Source organism: Sorghum bicolor, chromosome 3 (assembly GCF_000003195.3).
Source record: "Sorghum bicolor cultivar BTx623 chromosome 3, Sorghum_bicolor_NCBIv3, whole genome shotgun sequence".
In the NCBI taxonomy this organism is placed as follows: Eukaryota; Viridiplantae; Streptophyta; class Magnoliopsida; order Poales; family Poaceae; genus Sorghum; species Sorghum bicolor.
Window position 1 is genome coordinate 16,774,332 of NC_012872.2, and position 19,219 is coordinate 16,793,550.

At 39.2% G+C, this 19,219-nt stretch overlaps 2 protein-coding genes across 3 annotated transcripts; one reads left to right on the forward strand and one right to left on the reverse strand.

The window, feature by feature from the left end:
- LOC8075306 (serine carboxypeptidase-like 33) lies at positions 4,938 to 9,637 on the forward strand. 2 transcript variants are annotated; one of them, XM_021455223.1, is made up of 10 exons: positions 4,938 to 5,579; positions 5,950 to 6,057; positions 6,175 to 6,270; positions 6,369 to 6,461; positions 7,126 to 7,211; positions 7,554 to 7,829; positions 7,905 to 8,047; positions 8,224 to 8,319; positions 9,093 to 9,198; positions 9,295 to 9,637. In XM_021455223.1, the coding sequence occupies exons 1-10, from the start codon at positions 4,949 to 4,951 to the stop codon at positions 9,439 to 9,441; spliced, it is 1,782 nt and encodes a 593-aa protein (XP_021310898.1). In that variant the 5' UTR covers positions 4,938 to 4,948; the 3' UTR covers positions 9,442 to 9,637. The 2 variants fall into 2 exon arrangements, 1 of the variants encoding a protein (XP_021310898.1); XR_002450730.1 differs by lacking the exons at positions 9,093 to 9,198; positions 9,295 to 9,637 and having other exon boundaries at positions 5,024 to 5,579; positions 7,916 to 8,047.
- On the reverse strand, positions 9,519 to 15,710 carry LOC8086322 (serine carboxypeptidase-like 33). Its single transcript, XM_002457732.2, has 10 exons — positions 15,370 to 15,710; positions 14,976 to 15,083; positions 14,244 to 14,339; positions 14,061 to 14,153; positions 13,383 to 13,471; positions 12,843 to 13,124; positions 12,587 to 12,738; positions 12,395 to 12,490; positions 9,997 to 10,102; positions 9,519 to 9,861 (listed from the first exon to the last, which is right to left on the reverse strand). The coding sequence occupies exons 1-10, from the start codon at positions 15,641 to 15,643 to the stop codon at positions 9,712 to 9,714; spliced, it is 1,446 nt and encodes a 481-aa protein (XP_002457777.1). The 5' UTR covers positions 15,644 to 15,710; the 3' UTR covers positions 9,519 to 9,711.

Consider the following 19,219-nt stretch of genomic DNA (forward strand, 5'->3'; position numbering starts at 1 on the left):
CTATAGCAAACAAAGGTAGTATGAGAGCATTATAGAGATTTACTCAATAGTGATGATAGAGCATGACTAGTGTTTAACAAATTGAGCATGTCTTAAAGGTAGAGGCAACCTAGAATAGTATAGCAACATGGCAAAAATATGTATGTATGGAAGTATATCCCCTAAGCTTGAATTTTGCAAAAATCAAGGTTGGATGAAAGTAATTCAATATTGCATAATGATTGGTTGGACATACCTTGCATTTGTCACCCCTTCGATCTTTTTGCTCTAATCCTGGAAAGATTAGTGACAAGAATACCCGAAGGCATATTTTCACAATTATAATTCTATGCACAATTAACAAGGGTAGCATAGTAGAATGGTGAACACTCATGTCATGGTCTAAACAGTGCTTATTCTAGGACACTAAGCTTATCCTTGGGAAACCTTCAAGATGTGGTTTGGTGAAGTGGTTTCCCTTCCAACACCAATCTAAGTGCATTATTCTCAAGATTCACCCCAACGAGATCTACAACATTTATGATAAACATATGTGTCTACAACCACCCTTTCAAAAACTTTAGGAACAGTGAGCATGAGGAGGTTGAAGATCTCATGTGAGGCAATATTAGAGAGACTAAGTGAATCAAGAGATTTTTCATATGAGCAAGGAACTAATGGGGTGTTAATGAAGTAGCTTTCTTGCTCATTGAAGTCTCCATCATTTTCTACTTCCAAGGGTGACTCGACATATATGTCCAAAAATTCCCTTGGATCATCTCTTGAATTGATCTTATCTAAGGCCTTGTCCATCCATTAAATGGCAATAGCACATAGGTTTTTAATGCTCTATAGCCATGGATGTTGCTCTTCTCGATCTTCTATATGGTCTTGATGATTCCTATGCATGGGATATCTAGATGGATTTCCAGAATCATCATAAGGTTTAGATAAAGAGCATAGAATAAGCCATAGTGGTCAAAGATGGGTTTAGAGATGGGTTCATATTCTATATCTAATGTGGGCATAGAAGGGGAGAGGATAAGAGTGTCTTCTAGATGGCTTCGCTCTTCTTCTATGGCATCACTTGACATGCCATCCTTGAGTCTTTCTAATTGTCCTTCAAAGAGATTAGATTTGAAAAGCTTTCTAAGAGATCTCTTTTGAAGATTCAAATTATATGCACTAAAAGATCTCTTATGAAGCAGGAGTTTAAACTCCTCCCAAAATCATTGAAAAGAATTTCTAAAGGTAGAATTACTTCTTCTCTTAGAGCATTTTGGAGTACTGCTAGTTTGGAATAGATAGCTGAATCATGGGATCGGAATGTTTGCATAGTGGCTATGAAAACTTCCTCTTCTAGTTTGGGGGATGATTCCTTCTCTACCTCTAGGATTTCATCATGAAGGCTAGTGCAAGGACTGTGTCCACTAATAAGGACAAACCTTACCTCACTAATGGATAAAGAAAGGAAAACTCCTCCAAAGGCGGTATTATCAAGACCCGTAAAAGATGTTAAAGAAGAACAAGGTCTTGTAAGGCTAGGTCTAAACCTAAATTTATAGGGAGATTAAAATATCCCCTAAGTGTAGCCAAAAGTTCATTACCTACTTGATCAAAAGATAGGACTCTAGCTGTAGAAAAGGGTTGGCTTTGACCTATTGCAACCAAACATGGGCGTAGCTCATAGCTAGATGTGAGAATCATAAGCTCTAGTGGATCTAAGCTTGTGCTGATGGGTACAAGAAATTGATAGATAGACGTGGAATTTGGGTTATCCATAAGGATAGAAAAGAAAAGGAAAAAGAAAAGATGAGATAAGAGAAAAAGATAAAAGTACAATACAAGGTTAACCATGACTTAAAGTTATCTCAGTAGACCATTTTTCTCCCCAGCAACGGCGCCAGAAATGCTTGTTGATACTAGATACGCACACAGAGAAATAATCCGCAAGCGCACAGATATCGGTGAGCACTTTATCTAGGAGATATTCCAGAGTATTGTTATTTATTTATCCACAAGGAGAAAGCGTGCATCTGGCTAACCCAAATCTATACTTAACCCCTAGGTTGCAGACAAAGTAGTGAGATATGAGCGATATAGAGAGAATTCTTTTGTCAGTTTTTCTCTAACCTGTGGTAAGCTATGTAGTTATTGTTCTAAGAGGGTACCTAAGGAAAAAAGCCACCACAGAGGATGCTTAACCCCGGCACACTATTTCCTACCTTACTTCCTGACGAGACATGGATTACGAAGACACTAGGGAGACTATCACTTCCCTCTACTGTTACCGCAAATCCGGCCAGATAGGGTATGTACTAGTATTTCTAGCCTAAGCACCATGCTTACGCTACGAATAATTACTCTATTCCCTACTTGAAGCAAATAAAGTAAACCCGTAAACCAAAGAACAGTAAGAATAATAAACTTATTAGTATTAGAAGTCGAATTGCTGAATGATCCTAGAACCAAGCCACAAATGGTTAGGAGACTTTGACCCCGCAAATACAACTAGAGAGGAGACACTGACAGATCGGGCTTCCTCCACTTCTGTCTCCACCCTATACTCTCTCAATCTCTCTTATTGTTGCTAGAGCCCTAAAGAGATAGATCCATTCGAGGGACCCCTCTCTGGATAATTCTCTCTGGAAAGTATGAATTAGGGTTTCTAAATTGGCACTGATCCAGGGGCTAGAGGGTTTGCTTATATAGCCCCTAGGAGGCACCACAGCCCTCAGATCAAACCGACCTTGATAGATGGTCAAGATTATTCCTCAAAGGCGGTAGGGGCAGGATCCGTGAGGCAGAGCCTAATTGGTGGAGCTGCCTAGGTGCCCACCCCAAACCCTTGGGTGGCTGCCTAGCTCCCGAGTCGGTTCTGTCTCCCATTTGGTCTAGATCCTTCTTGAACCTTTCAGATTACAGAAAAGTACATATCCACCCTTTATCTCTATGTAAACCCGACATATGTGGGCCTTTCTTGGTTCTTTCCAGCTGACACCCTACAGAAGTAGACATTCATCAAAACTCATGGAATTTTGTTAGTGATAACCCTATATCTACTAGGTGTTTGCAAATAGGTCGATTTTCATGTTTAGTTAACGGTTAAAATTATGAGTTATCTACCATCAACACACATATATGTGGTAGATGTCTACGACCATCTCTTGGTACACCATCCCTCCATGAGCACTAGGAGTTGTCTAGACTAATCCAAACCCTCCTTAAGAACTGATATCACTAGGGTACATATGTTCATGACCACCCCCTTGGTACACCCCTCCATGGGCACATGCAACAAGGGTTGATGTTCCAAATACCTACACCCCTCCACGGGCACTCGGAGTTCTCTGGACTCGTCTAGACCCTCCTTAAGGGTTGATGCCACTGGGGAACAAATGTTTTTTCTGAGCACCCCTCCATGGGAACTTGTAGGGCACTTGGAGTTCTCCGGACTTGTCTAGACCCTCCTTAAGGGCTGATGCTGCTAGGGTACAGATGGTCATGACCACCCCCTTGGTACACCTCTTCATAGGCATATGCAACAAGGGTTGATGCTCCAAATACCATTCACCCTTAGTACATCCCTCCACGGGCACTTGGAGTTCTCTGGACTCGTCCAGACCCTCCTTAAGGGCTTGATGCCGCTGGGGTATAGATATTCAGGACCACCCCCATGGTACACCCTCTCCATGGGAACATACAGCAAGGGTTGATGCTCCAAATACCATTCGCACTTGGTACACCCCTCCATGGGCACTCAGAGTTCTTTGGACTCGTCCAGACCCTCTTTAAGGGTTGATGCCGCTGGGGTATAGACGTTCAGGATCACCCCCTCTATACACCCCTCCATGAGGACATGGGCGGATCTATATAGGTCGTGCTGGGTGTGGGCGCACCCACAAATATATCAAAAAACAATGATTATGGTTATATTTTTACCATATTCACATCCACAGAGTAAAATCATACGCACCCATAAGGCAAGTGCACCCCTTCATATTTGCTATGCAACAATGGTTGAACACGTGTCTACATACGCGTAGCACCTCTCTTGCACTTTCACCCTCACTTTATGTATGTTTGGAACAACAAGGATTACAAAATGACTTTCGTTCTCCTAAACTTTTAGGGTGGTACTAAACCTACCGACCACAAACCACATTTAAGCCACTTAGGCTACATAGCCCAACTTCATAACTTCATGCTACTAATGGACTGGGGTGTTACGTGGTGGCATTGGTGGGGTGTTACGTGGTGGCATTGGTGGGGTGTTACGCGGTGGCATCGGGCAGCATGGCATCGGGCATCAAGTGTGGTATCGGGTGGGTTCTTGCGTCTGTAACTCTGTGCCCGTGAGCATGCATACAGTCTATTCGGATCTCATTTTCATAATGAGATTTTAGATTCTAGATAGTGAATGTAGAATCCAATTCTGAATTAAAAAAATAAAGGGTGTTTGGATCTAACTTTTATAGTGCATAACTCCAAAATGGTAGTTTTGAGGTCTCATTCCAGAATCCAAAAATGTTTGTATCATTCTCATTTCTCCTAGGAGATCCGAAAATCCTTACTTTTGGAGCAAAGAATTTTGGCACAAGTTCATAGAATCATTGCCATATACTTGGCGTTATACAAAGCAACACTATTGAGAACACTGGTGCATTAGTTCCAGGTGAGGCCCAATGGGAACAAAATCGAATTATGGGCCGTAGACCATGATTATGCCCAAAGGAAGACGTCGCGCCGCTTCAGATTTCCTTCTGGCACGCTCAGTCTCTGTAGTGCCTACCAAAGTCGTCGTCGAGCTAGCTATAGCTGCCAAGCCAAGCCAAGAACGCCGGCCGGCCCCAATCAAATGAAGAAACCAAATCTTGATCCTTGCGAGTTGCGACCATTTCAAGGATACTTTTACTGCCTACTCGGACACGGTCACGCAGATGCAGATGCAGGCAGCCGTCAGCAGAAGATGCCCTCGGCTAGAGTGCAGAGGCAGCAAATAAAAATCGTTATCCGGCGTTCACATGCGCCATCACCACCCAGCAATCCGCCAACCCGTGCCGTGATCCTTCCGACGCCGATCCCCCACCTCCAACTCCAATGGCAGGCGCCATCCGCTTCACATGATCTCACTGTCACACACTTCGAGCCGCTTAGCTTATTAGCTGTGCCTTGCACAGTCCGCACGTGCCTCTCGATCTGTCCGTCATCCTCTCGCTCGCCTTCTCCTCTTCTTGGCCTTGTGCCGACTGCTGCTGAGCACACACACGGTCTCGCATACTCGGAGGCGACAATGGCAGGGTGTCTTGTTGCCCGGACGTCCTCGTCCAAGCGCCAGCAGCTGAGCTTGTCTATTCTCCTCCTCGTCCTCTTCCAGAGCTCGTGCTCGTGCTGCTACGCGGCGACGGTGGGTTACAGTTACAGCGAACAGGAGGGCGACCGGGTTGCGTTCCTCCCCGGGCAGCCGCGGAGCCCTCCGGTGTCGCAGTTCGCCGGGTACATCACCGTGAATGAACGCAACGGGAGGGCGCTCTTCTACTGGTTCTTTGAGGCTCAGACGTCGCCGGCGCACAAGCCTCTCCTGCTCTGGCTCAATGGAGGTTCTTGCTTCAGCTAGTTTTCTATTTTCTGTTTTTCAAATTTTGATGTTAAATTTCATGAGGCCAGAAATTCAGAGCATGCACAATGAATGACAGAGCAATCAATGTATGTATTCCTAGTGTCTAACACTGCAAGTAGTTAGCTCAATTTCCTAAAAAAAAAAAGTAGTTAGCTCATGCTCTGCAGTAGTAGTAACCTGCAATGAGCAATCAATGTGCAGCAGTGCTCTGGACCTTGATGGCCTTTCACTCTTATATATCCCTGATGAATATCTGCTCAGTTACTTTGGCCTGTCCTACGAATGTTTTGTGAAAAATATCTTATTCTTCAATAAAAGTTAATGTACTAATATTTCTGAATGACATGCAGGGCCTGGTTGCTCATCAATTGGGTACGGCGCTGCTTCTGAGTTGGGGCCTCTAAGAGTAACTAGACACGGGGCAGGGCTTGAGTTCAACAAATTTGCGTGGAACAGAGGTGCCTGCACCAACCTTTTCTTTTTTGGCTGGCTAAAGATCACTGCAAATTTCATAAAAAAAAAAGATCACTGCAAACGAAGCAAAACTGATAAGTACCTTTTTTTGCTCTTGCCAGAGGCCAACTTGCTCTTCCTGGAGTCACCTGTTGGGGTGGGCTTCTCCTACACCAACACATCCTCTGACCTCACCAAACTGGATGATGCTTTCGTAGGTAGTTTCAGTATTCTTTAGGGAGTTTGTGTTTGCTTCATTGGTTTTTTCAAAATGTTTAAGATGTGTGCATATGGTGTCATTTTTTTTCTTTTGTAGCTGAAGATGCATACAGCTTCTTAGTAAATTGGTTCAAGAGGTTTCCGCAGTACAAGGGCCGCGAGTTTTATATCTCTGGGGAGAGCTATGCAGGTATTTCAAGATATGAGCTTACCAAAAGTTATTTTCTGATTGTCAACAAAGAGCAATTTGCTCTGTGATTTTTCACATAAGAAAACATACTTGCCCTCGGAACCAGGGTATCTAGTTTTAGTTAAAAGTTAAAACGTGGCAACCTTTCAAATTCTGTATTGCAGCATTCCTACTGATTAAAATCTGGAAACTGTCCCGATGCTAAAAGTTCAGGCTATACATGTCTTTACAAATCAAAATTTTGATCACCACTTATAAGGTCCAGGGATCCGTAAAATTAGCTTTAAGTCCAAGCATATAAAGGATAACCTAGACGCTTATTTTGAGAAGACTGGCTGGCCTACTGAATATCTTCCAGTTCACAAAATGTTAATGGTGGGTAAAAGTGCACTGCGTACATGTTAGTAGCATTCTACTTTCGTGGGACATCTCATTTTCCAAAAGTAAAAGCCTCGTTACCGCATATTTCAGATTCCATGCCTTCTTTCTATAAAGACACAGGAATTTAAGGTTCCTTCATACCACATCATTATCCCTTTATAGGTTGTATGGCATTTCGGTCATGTCTACTGGTCCTGGTATCTTTGATAGCGCACAAATTCGTGGAGCAAAATAATTCCTTTTCCTCTGTGCATCACTCAAAAATAATTTTGAACGAATGCAGGTCACTATGTGCCACAACTTGCTGAACTTGTCTATGACAGAAACAAAGGCAAGACCAACACATACATCAACCTTAAAGGTTTCATGGTGAGAATCAAGAGAAAGCATCCTTTGACTACCGAATCTAGCCTTCTCCTTCTATTCGACAATTAGCTGATAGCGACAAGGTAGCCAAGAAGTGAATAAAAAATTTATTTATGCTTTAGGTGAGAAAAATTAATCATTTCTTGAAAATGTACTTGTATATCTGTAAAAATTACCACAAAAACGGCACCGCCACTTCTCTGCAAGAATGTAACTGTAATTGTGCTCCACTTTCATGAATCTGTTCATAGAAATGTAAAGTTCTAGTAGGAAAGCTGTTCTGTGATGCTTACAAAATAATTTCAAAAAGTTGCATGTTGTAACATTTGGATTGTCCCAATGTAGGTCGGTAATCCACTAACTGACGATTACTACGACTCCAAGGGGCTGGCTGAATATGCTTGGAGCCACTCAGTAGTGTCAGATGAAGTTTATGAGCGCATCAAGAAGGTCTGTGATTTTAGGATCTCAAACTGGACCGATGATTGTGATAAAGTCATGACCACTGTGTTCAACCAGTACCAAGAGATTGACATTTACAACATCTACGCGCCCAGATGCAATCTTCCTCCGTCATCAGCTGCACTTGCTGTTGATCAAGAATTCGTAGCTAACGATCAGGTGAGCGACAGTTAGCTCAAAGTGTATGATCTATTCTGATTTCTGAACTCCTGACGCTTTTTTCTTACATGGTAGGAACATTTCAGGCGAAGGATTAGGATGTTCTCTGGGTATGACCCGTGCTATTCTTCGTATGCTGAAAAATACTTCAATAACGCAGATGTGCAGAGAGCATTCCACGCAAATGTCAGTGGATCTCGAAAATGGCAAGTTTGCAGGTGAATCAGACTCAAATTGTTGTGACAAATGTCTTTACATAGTGTGTATATTTCATTGAAAACTGAACAAAGTAGTAATTAGGAAAACATTGCCATGGTTTAGTATTAGGAAAAATTAGGCACTTGTTAGACATGAATGTGAATTTGACTTATTCTTATTTTCATGTACCATGCAGTGATTCAATTTTAAGGTCATACAATTTTTCGGTACTTTCCATCTTACCAATCTACTCTAAGCTTATCAAATCAGGATTGAGGGTCTGGCTCTACAGGTATGAATATGATTCCTCTTAATCATTTCTCAGTCATCCTATTGTTACAGAATATACCTTGTTCTTACTTATCCATGTACAGGTATTTTACTCAGGTAAAAGACTTGCTGAACCTTTCTGAAACATAATGCTGTACTTCGGTTTTTAATTTTGGTATCGCAAAAAATTTCGGCCACCAGCAAAATTACCGAATTGTGCGAAATTTTCTTTTAGAGACTAGCACATGAGTATGTTTTTTTCTAAAAAAAATTAGATCTCAACAAATATTAGTATGATTTATGACTACACATCTATTGAATAGAAGAATATGCAATATAAACAAGAGATTAGTGTATTAGTGTAGAGTTATATAGCATATGTATTAGTGTACTACAACACAATTTCAGATTTTTCTTTCAGCCACCACAGTAATTATCGAAATTCATGAAATTTTGGTGAAATTTCGTCGAAATTTTGAATCCTTTCTGATCTCTTCTGGAGGCCTTGTTTAGTTCCTGGTGTGAAAATTTTTTGGGCATTGGCAATTATTGACCAACCATGGACTAACTAGGCTCAAAAGATTCGTCTCTCAAATTACAAGCAAATTGTGCAATTAGTTATTTTTTATCTATATTTAATGTTTCATGCATATGCCGCAAGATTTGATGTGACAAAAAATCTTGAAAAGTTTTTGGGTTTTGGTTGAAACTAAACAAGGCCTAACTTAAAAGCCTTTAGAGTAGATTTTATCATCGTTGGTGACTCAGTGATAATTGAGTTCATCCTCCATGCAGTGGAGATGCAGATGGTAGGGTTCCAGTGATTGGATCGCGGTATTGTGTGGAAGCCCTGGGCCTGCCTGTCAAGACACAATGGCAACCCTGGTACCTGAACAAACAGGTCAGGAGCTCTGATTATTTTCCACATTTACCATGATACTGTTGTTTGTTTTGTATTGTCGTACGACTAATGTGGAGGACATATGCAATATTGTAGGTTGCAGGAAGATTTGTGGAGTACCATGGCATGACAATGGTGACAATCAGAGGAGCTGGTCATTTGGTGCCCCTCAACAAACCTTCAGAAGGTCTCACACTTATCGACACATTCCTTCAGGGCAAACAGCTTCCCGCACACAGATGACAATAGTGTTTAGGATTGTGATGAGGGTTATTTCAGAAAACAAAATCTCAAGGATTGGACACTATGTGCGCCACACATGGGCTAATTAGTAAGGATTTCATTTCCAGTTGTTGCACAAATTGGGTTACTTGGTTACAAATAGACCATACTCAACTGGATATTGGTTACATCAATCTCAATACCGGTTATCTGATTATCTCTTCTCTCTTACTTATTCAGCATATATCATTCTGGTATGGTGTGGAAAATGTATAATTCAGGTAGCAGCCCTCAGTTATTTTTTGCCGGAAGTTGTGTGTCCGAAAGGAAGGACTTGATTAGCATAAGTGCCTCTGCTGGCTTGTCTTGAGGAACTGTATGACCTGCTCCTCTGACAGTGACCATGGTCAGCCCTTCATACTCAACATACCTTCCAGCAACCTGTAATGAGTTTCTTTAGTATCCTTTCAATACCAATGACCAATGCATGAACTCTGAAATTCAGTGTTCAGCTTACATGAAAAATATTAAATGAATAAATATGGAAACTTTTGGGCTTGTAGTAGGGTGGCCGACCTGATTATTTAGATACCATGGTTGCCACTGTGACTTGATAGGAAGGCCAAGTGCGTCTACCCAGTAGCGGGATCCAATAAATGGAACCCTGCCATCCATGTCTCCGCTGTAAAAGAGTATTAGAATAAGAATAAGAATTTAATTTGGTCGATTTCCAAACACGCACAAAAACAGGTCCCAAGTGCCTGTGTAGCAGTTAGGACTCCATCCATCCAAAATACAAGGATTTTTAGCGTTTAAATTTTATCCCAAATATAAAGACATTTGGGAACCCAACCCTCCAAGCCAATCCTTGTGACATGCTACAAGTTTTATCCTGACCAAGAGTGGTATGGGCTAGAAATCTCAATATTACTATTTGGAGGTCTCAAACGGCGCATTCCCATGTTAATCCTCGCGTTGCATTAAAAAATGATCAATTCTAGAAATTCTCACAAAAATGACAGAGATTTGGACATCAATGTGAAAGCCTCTAATCACCATTAACAACAATAGAGATCTATTTTATTTTCTAAATATTTATCGTTTACGATTATGATAAAACAAAATGGAATCCTAAATCAGTGTCCAAAGTACCAACTCTCCTATTATAAGGCATAATCTAACATAACCCCTAAATTTGTACCTAAATTACCCATATTGCCCTTTAAACTAAACTAAATATTATCTCAAACCTACATCTAAATTAGCAACATATATGTTATGATGAAGGAAAAAGTTTCTAAATAAACATTAAGTTACACTCTAAGTTACTTCTATCACTAGTAATAGATAAAAACTAACTTTAAATAAATATACATAATGTGCCATTATCTAGATCGAATAAATATGCATACATGAGCAATAAATACATATACTTACGTTTTAGCAATAATGACTCATATACTAGTGTCACTAACATTTCATTTTCAATATATTGGTATTCCAAATAATAATAATACATTTTTCAAGTTGTTATTTTAGATAAATTTATACATTTTAACTAAAAATTTTTTGCATCTATGTTAATACATATATAGTTCTTTGATAGAGGAAATTCAATATCTTGAGCAATGGACAAGGTTAGTTCAAACCAAAAGGTATATTCTTTTGAGGTTAGTTCAATATTCTTTTCAGGTTAGAATTGTTCAATATTCTTTTTAGGCTAGCATTTTTCAAAACCTTGAGCGCCATAGTGCAGAATTACATGACCATTTATGCCATTGCGGTAGTTAAGGGTGCAATTCGAAGCTTTGATACTTATGCTTAATACAAAATTGAGTTTTTATTAAAATATACAATAAGCAAAAGAACTTTAAGTTAACATACAAATAAATTTTTTGTAAAAACTCATAAATTCAAATTTTAAAATTCAAGATCTAGATATATGATGTGGCAAAGGCATGACATGCAAATAAGAACCACCATAATTTATTCAAAATTTTCAATGAAACACATATTTAAGACATAGAGATCATGCATTCATGCATAAGAAGAGAAACTATAGATATGATGAAGAAAATACAAAGATTCTAGCATGAGTAGTAGTACGAGTTGATGGACTAGCTCAACCAATTAGTCCCAATCAAGATTGGTCCCTTAGTTGGGCCACAATTAAGCCAAATAAGAGTGGTCCTGGATGTTCAATAAGCACTACTACAAAACACACATGTAACTGTAGGCACTGTTCCTATCACTTTGGAACCAAAAATGATAACGTAACAGTACTGGTTGTGGCACAAACGGTAGTGGTGCCGATTCTACAATCGGTATTGAAAACTCATTGGTTCGCACGAAAAAAATCATTCCTTTTTTTATATAAAGTTGGATGAAGACGAACTTATATCAAAATTATAGTGTTCAATGATTTAAAATATTGTAATCGACAAAAATTTTATTTAAGATAGTTTACATGTTCAAATATTCGATATAAGGTGCATAAAATCAACGTCAAAATTATAGTACCTGACGAGAACTATAACTTTGTAGTTGTTTTTTTCATTTGGGATAATTTAAAATGTCAAATATACAATAGAAGATCCATAAGTGTGTAGTTAGAATAATAGCGTCAGTTATAGTCACAAATTGTTGTGTAGATGAGACTGGATGTCATTTGTTTGAACTATGAGAAACACACTTTCTTTTTGTAACTTTCACTACTTATTTGTGGCTTCCCTGAACCGATTATTACTACAGATTAAAACAGATAGTAAATGACAGTTTAGAATAGGCAATGATGCCCTGCTTGTCCACTGCTAGTGATGACCGGTTCGGAACCAGTAGTGATGGATGGTATTATCTTGTTGCCTAATTTATCCCAAAATTTTCAGGATTTCTTATATATACTTTGGAATGAAGGGAATAATCCAGTTATATATACTTTGGAATGAAGGTGAACTGTAGGAGCTATATATATTACCTGTAGACCCAAATTCTTAGTCCAGCCTTCACAAGCTTGGAGTAAATAGGAAGAACAGAAAAGACCTCCATGTCGTAGAAGTCAAAAATTGGATCACTGAAACAAATTGTACGGCATATTCTATCTGATTAGTACGACACTCATTCCAAGTTAATTAAGGAAAGTAATATAATGCTTTTTATATTATGTCACCTGCAAAGGCTCCACGTTCTGTCCTTGATCCGTCCACTGGTATTAGCATGAAGTGATTTCTGAACATCCATCCTGTTGAAGTAAGTCTCAATGTAGTTGGAGTAGCACGGATCGTATCCCGAGTACATCCTCAATCGTCTCTTGGATTTGTTCTAAAATTCGCATCCAGTTAGCATCAGTTCCAAACTACAGTACATTCCCTCTAGTTACTGTACCTGCTAATGTATCAACATGAGTTAATGAACACCTCATTTACCTTGGCTTCCTTTTCTACCGCGCTGCTGTCCGAACTAGAAGAAGACAGTGCTGATCCATCAGTGTTGCACTTGGGGGCGTACACGTTGTAGATGTCAATCTCATTGTACGTGCGGTATAGAAGGGCCATTACATGACCACATTCTGTGCTAGTGGGTGAGAGCTTGAAGTTACAAACATTTTTTACTCGCTCGTAAAATTGATCTGAGATGACTGAATGGCTCCAAGCGAACTCGACCATTCCCGTGTAATCGTAATAATCATCAGTCTCTGCATTGCCGACCTATCAAGGTAAATTTTAGTTCTCAGCTCTTTCATACAGTACTTAATTACTCGTTGAAGCAAGGAAAAATCAAATAATCAATGTAGAAAAAAAAAAGAAAAAGAAAGAATCAATGCACTTGAACAAAATTTGCACTTACAATCTCGGCAATACAATATGATACATATGACAATGATTCGAAGTGAAAATAACACTGTCATAATATTTTCACCTTTACTAAAAGGATGAGATGGAGTTTTTTTTTAATTGAACACTTACCATAAATCCTTTCAAATGGATTTGCTGATTCGCTTCAAGGTGCTTGTTGTGCTCATACACCACTTCTGCAAGCTGTGGAACATAATGCCCTGTTGCATCAAATTTGGTCAGTGTCTTAATCATAAAAATGGTGTCACATGTGTTTCACACATATATTGGTGGTTGTTGCTTACCACATAGACCCTCAATTTTCTTGTGCATGGCCAGTAGGATAACCACCATACTTGAAAACTAATGCTTTTCCCCCCATATATTTTTGTTGGACTACACCACTACTTTTTCTACCATGTGAGCCTAATATTATTATTGGTTTTTTACCTAATTTTCAGTAACAACAAATGAAAAGAAGCATCATCAGCTGATTATATTCCGACAGGTCAATAGTATTTTTCAACAGAATAATTCCCGTCAACTTGGTTTCCGCACCTAACGACGGTAGTGGGACTGTTTGGAATAGGGTCTGCATGTAGTTTAGGCTAACAACCTTTTTGACCAGAGAATAATGGACGACGACAGTGGAAAGATAGAATTTATTCGATCCTGTTTTGCACGCTTACACTACTGATCACTACAGAAGGTGGTATCCTTTCATTGTGGCCTTGGTTGGCCTCATTCAATCTTGCAATTTCTCAACCGGGAGAAAGGGAGCTGTCTGCATCCTTGTGTTAATTATATTACCTGCATAGCTCTCTCCTGATATGTAGAAATCATGGCTCTTGTACTGTGGAAACCTGTTGAACCAGTTCACTAAGAAGGTGTAGGTATCCTTGGCTGCATCATTTCAAAGTTTTAATCAACAAAACAGAGCAACACGAGTTTAATTAGCTTAATTTCTTTTTTGTTACGAGGCAAAGATTATACCGACGAAGCGATCATCGAGGTTGTCTAGGTCAGAGGAAGTATTTGTGTATGAGAAGCCAACACCAACGGGGGATTCCAAGAACAGCAAATTGGCCTCTGAATGAAATTTTCAACCAAGCAAACGAAAATGAGTAACAGGAAAAATTTTGAAACTACTCTGAACATTGCGAACTCTGTGCTAATGTGGACGAAGAAAAACTGTGCGTAAAAACAAGATCGGTGCACCCCTGGGGAGCTCAGGTCATCAGGTGTGAAAAAACAGTTGCATGCTAATGTTGAAAAATAAGAACTGAAATTAATTTCGGTTTAAAAACACAAGGCGTGGGAAGTTATGTAAAACATGGTGGCTAGCATCAACTATAGGCGTTTTCTATTCAGAAGGAGAAATTTTGCCAAAAGTTTTTATTAGGAGAAAACAAAAATATTTTTAGAGTTCTGAAAACACAAGTTTTAATAAAAGGAGAATACAAAAATATTTTTTCTGGGTGTGCGTGTGCTACACTTCCCACAAAAACTAGTACATACATCATCAATCGACCCAACTAACAACTCAACACCACTGTTTTTCTTATAAGCCGTATTTTTTCTTCCAGCCAGCAGTGTTTTTCTCTCACAATAAATCAGCGAACAATATTTTCAGCCACGACTTTTTAGACCAGGTGGCTCAACAGGCCGGAAGAAAAAATACGGCTTATAAGAAAAACGAATGGAGCAAAGAGAGAAGTATTAAACCTTTATTCCATGCAAATTTGTTGAACTCCAAACCAGTTCCATTGCTATTGACCACGAGAGGCCCCAGCTCAGAAGCTGCTCCATAGCCCACAGATGAGCAACCAGGACCTTGAATTGAAAAAGGTTATGTTGCATGGAAAATGTTAGAGAAAGAAGACAGAGACTTAATTAAGAATACGAATCAACTTTTGCAATAGAAAAAATGGTCATAACTAAGCAAGGCTATATATCTTATAAGTAGCTAGATCACGAAGGTCTAATGAGGACGTAATTTCGTTGAACAACATCCATGGTCGACGTGTATGGCGAACAACAGCACCCAATAAAGGCAAAAGCACAAGAAAGAACCAACAGAAGTAAAGCTAAACATTAATTAATTCTAATAATTAACAACCTCCATTGAGCCAGAGCACGAGAGGCTTTTGAGCCGGTGACGTCTGAGCCTCAAAGAACCAGTAGAAGAGCGCCCTCCCGTTGTGCTCGTTCACGGTGACATACCCTGAGAACTGTGACACCGCAGGGCTCCTCGGCTGCCCCGGGAGGAAACCCACCCGGTCGCCTTCTTGCCGGCGCCGGTCTTGGGCTACCATAGCTGACACTGACAGCAAGGAGAGAGCAACTAATAAGATGGTGAAGGGTGGATGCCTCACTGCTGTAGGAGAGGCCATTATTGGGTTGCGATCTACTGCTGTATGCTCGCTTCAGTGCTTCACGTTCACAATGCTGTAGGAGAGTGCAAAGCCGTCGGTAGATGGCTTGAGCTATTTATAGCAGAGGCGCCACTACTTGTGAGATGTTTGTCATTTAGGGCTAGGGTGCTTTCCAAATATGCATGCATGTGAGCAGAATCGATGGTGAGCTCTCAAAAGGTGTTGACTGGTCAAATTATCCGGTTTATTATCCAAAAAACAAGCAAGATGTTTTACTTTCCTTTGAATTCATTTTTTCTAATAACTTTGATTAAGTCCAATTTCTCTATCATTTACTAACATCTAGCTTCTGATAAAAGATTACGAAGAAACTTTTAGTAAATGACAAAAAATATGATAACACTTTTAGTAAATGACAAAATTATCACATAAATCTAGAACCGTAGGTAACGCTAAAAACCATTGCTACAGGTGTAATTCTAACCATGGGGATAGTAATTATCACATAATTTAAATATATATTTTTCAATTTTTCGTTTTAGTTCATAAAAAAATCTTGATGATGACTATAGTACTGTATCTAAATAAATATTAACATATACATGTTTTAATGGGCATACTATCAATCTTAAAAGAAGGAAATAGTACCCTAGCATTTATTGTTCATCTACCATTATCTACAATTGAGCATGATCACGACATTGAAGTAGACTTGTTTTAACGAATTTCCTAACGACATATACAATGCGGTAATTTAAATCTACTTCAAACAGAGCTCAAGATATATCATTCTAGATTCTTTACTCTAGCAAAACAAAATCTCCGAATTTAAAGCAACGATAATCTAAAATTAGAGAGATTACACCTTGAATTACATATAGCTACATCCTTTCCAAAATCAACTCTAAAATTAGAGGTTATATTGACAAATAGAGTTATTTTTTTTTTGCAAAACCCCAATTTCTCTAATGTAAAGCAAATAAATATCTAGATTCAAATACAAGTGAGGATAATGTTTCTAACCTTGAGAGCTTGGATTAGAGTACATATATTCAAAAGTTTGGGTCCCTTCCAAGCAATAAGTGGTTTATAGCTAAAACCTCGTAATAATACGTCAACAGAGCTCCTCTCCTTACATTAGCAAGGTTAGGGAGATAACTATTATTTAGAAGAGCATATCACTAGTGGTTTATAGCTAAAACCTCACAATAATGCATCAACATTACTGTTGGTTCTTGTCCAATATCGGGTCTGGCGTAGTGTTGCTTGACCCATCAAGACTAGTTGGCCACAATGGCTAGGGGAGGTATCACTTCTGGTTTGAGCCTCCAATAGATTTTGGTGGATTGCCGTGAATAGTTGAGTTAGTTGCGTAGTTGTTAAAGAAATTTTGATGCACTATCACTACCAGTTTTATCTCACCAATGTTGTTGTCCTAGGAGTGATGTGTCGTCCTATAGTTGTTTGGAGTAGAGAGCACTTAATTTTTCAACATGGGGCTACTCTTGTTTAGGTACTCCATAAAGATAGTGGGGAGTACAGAATCATGGATATCTTTGCAAAAAAATATTGAGCATCTCTTAAACTCTCTTCATTATCTAGATTTTAATTCTTGTAATTTCTATTGTGTAATACAATTTTATAGAAATGACATGGTAGATTAGGGTTTGAACTAGGTTTAACAACTCTTGTTTGATAGATACCTCACTTTAGACATAATGCTTTTTGGAATATTAATGCATCAGATGATCCTAGCAAGTGTTAATTGCTAGTATTAGAAGAAAATGTGGCTCTAGAGAAGGTCCAAAAGAAATCCATGGTTACTAGATGATCCACTAGAGGGTGGGAAAATCGTGGACCAATAAGTGAGAAACTCTAGTGGTTCTAGAGACATTCCAGACAAGATCCAACATTCCCAGATGATCTGGTGTGTCCAAGAGAATTGAACTAGAAAATATGTAGTCTTTGTCCATTGCTTCCAAAGAGCAGTTCAGACAGAAATGATGGTCACCGGATGATTCAATGTGAACTAAAAGAAATACCATATAATTGGTGAACCCAATAAATATCTCCATGGCGGCCTCTCAGCACTTGTTGCTTCAGTGAACAAGAACATAGGTACCGAAATCATTATTCAATGCCTTCTAGAAAATATAGTTTAGTTGGACATTTTGCAAAACTATCAAAACCTTGACAAAATCAACTCTAATCATGATGAAACTTTTCCAATGTCATCATTCCTATCATATGATTAGGGTAATTCAACAAGATTTGAAAAAAAATAGGGCTTCACCATATTTGAGTTTATGCTCCTAACATTTTGAGGAGTGGTTATCATGAATAGATGAATCAATTCATGTTCAAGATGAGCTCCACTAGGTCCTAACACCAAGAATTCAACTAATAGACAAAGGCTTTTAGGGTCCACCAAAAGGCATAGGGAAAGCCATGAAAAAGAGCCTAAAACTTGGGATTTTTAGGTGCTCGTGTGATTGAGATTTCAACCCTTCTAAGAAATGATCTCTCAAATGAGTTCTAGCACTCTACCAAGAATCAACCAAGATCACTTGGATATAACTTCTGGCCAACTAGAAAACCAAAGAAAGTAGCTCCAAAAAATCAAGAAAATGGCAAAACAATAGAACTTGGAGGGAATGTTGGAGCTCAAATTTGCACAACCATGAATCATTAGAATTCAAAGATTCAATACAAAAACTATGAGGGCTTGCATCCAATCTTCATCATCCCACTAAAATTGGAAATCGAGAAGCACAAACTATTCATCCCTCTACTCCTAACTTTTCTATGCTTTGAGCCCATGGATTACCTAAAGAAATGAAATAGACCTCCATAAGATGGCAACACGTACCAGCCCCTCCATCTTATTTATAGTTGTTTGTAAACATCGCTAAGTACCCTTAGCTAAGCACTGGACTACTAACCTGATTATGGACAAAATGGAACAAGAACATATCAGACAACCAACCACACATTCTTTCACCACCTTGATTAGCCTCAATGCTACCTTGGTTCTGCCACCATGTGCATGCCTTTAATTTGCCGTTTTTGGTTATCATGTTAAAACTAGGAAACCATCACACACATTGTTTTCAGGATGAACCCGCCAAACCTTATAGCCTGCATAGTCTGTTTACACCAACGGTGGCACACGGATAAAAACTACAAGTGCATGTCTGTCAAAGTATCTTTCACATAGGAGAATTCCATGTATTGATTTTCATCGGACGAGAAGTGTACCAACTAAAAATTAGGTTAGTCCTAAGGTGAAACAAGGGTAAAGGATAGGTTTGGTAGAAAGGATTTTTATGGTTATGAACCTAGATAAAAGCAAGATGGATACAAAGATTGTTCACTTCATGTTAGTGATCAACTTAGCAATAGTAGTTTGGCTCCTTTTGGCTCACCAGCGGCTCGCGAGCTGGCTCGTTAACTAGCTGAGCTAAACTGCTAGCTTGGCTTGTTACAAAATTCAAATGAGCCGATCGAGCTGAGTTGAGCCACTAAAGGGCCAAGTTGAGTGAGCTACGAGTTTTTTTGTCCAGCCTTATCCCACCAAGATCATCTAGCTACATA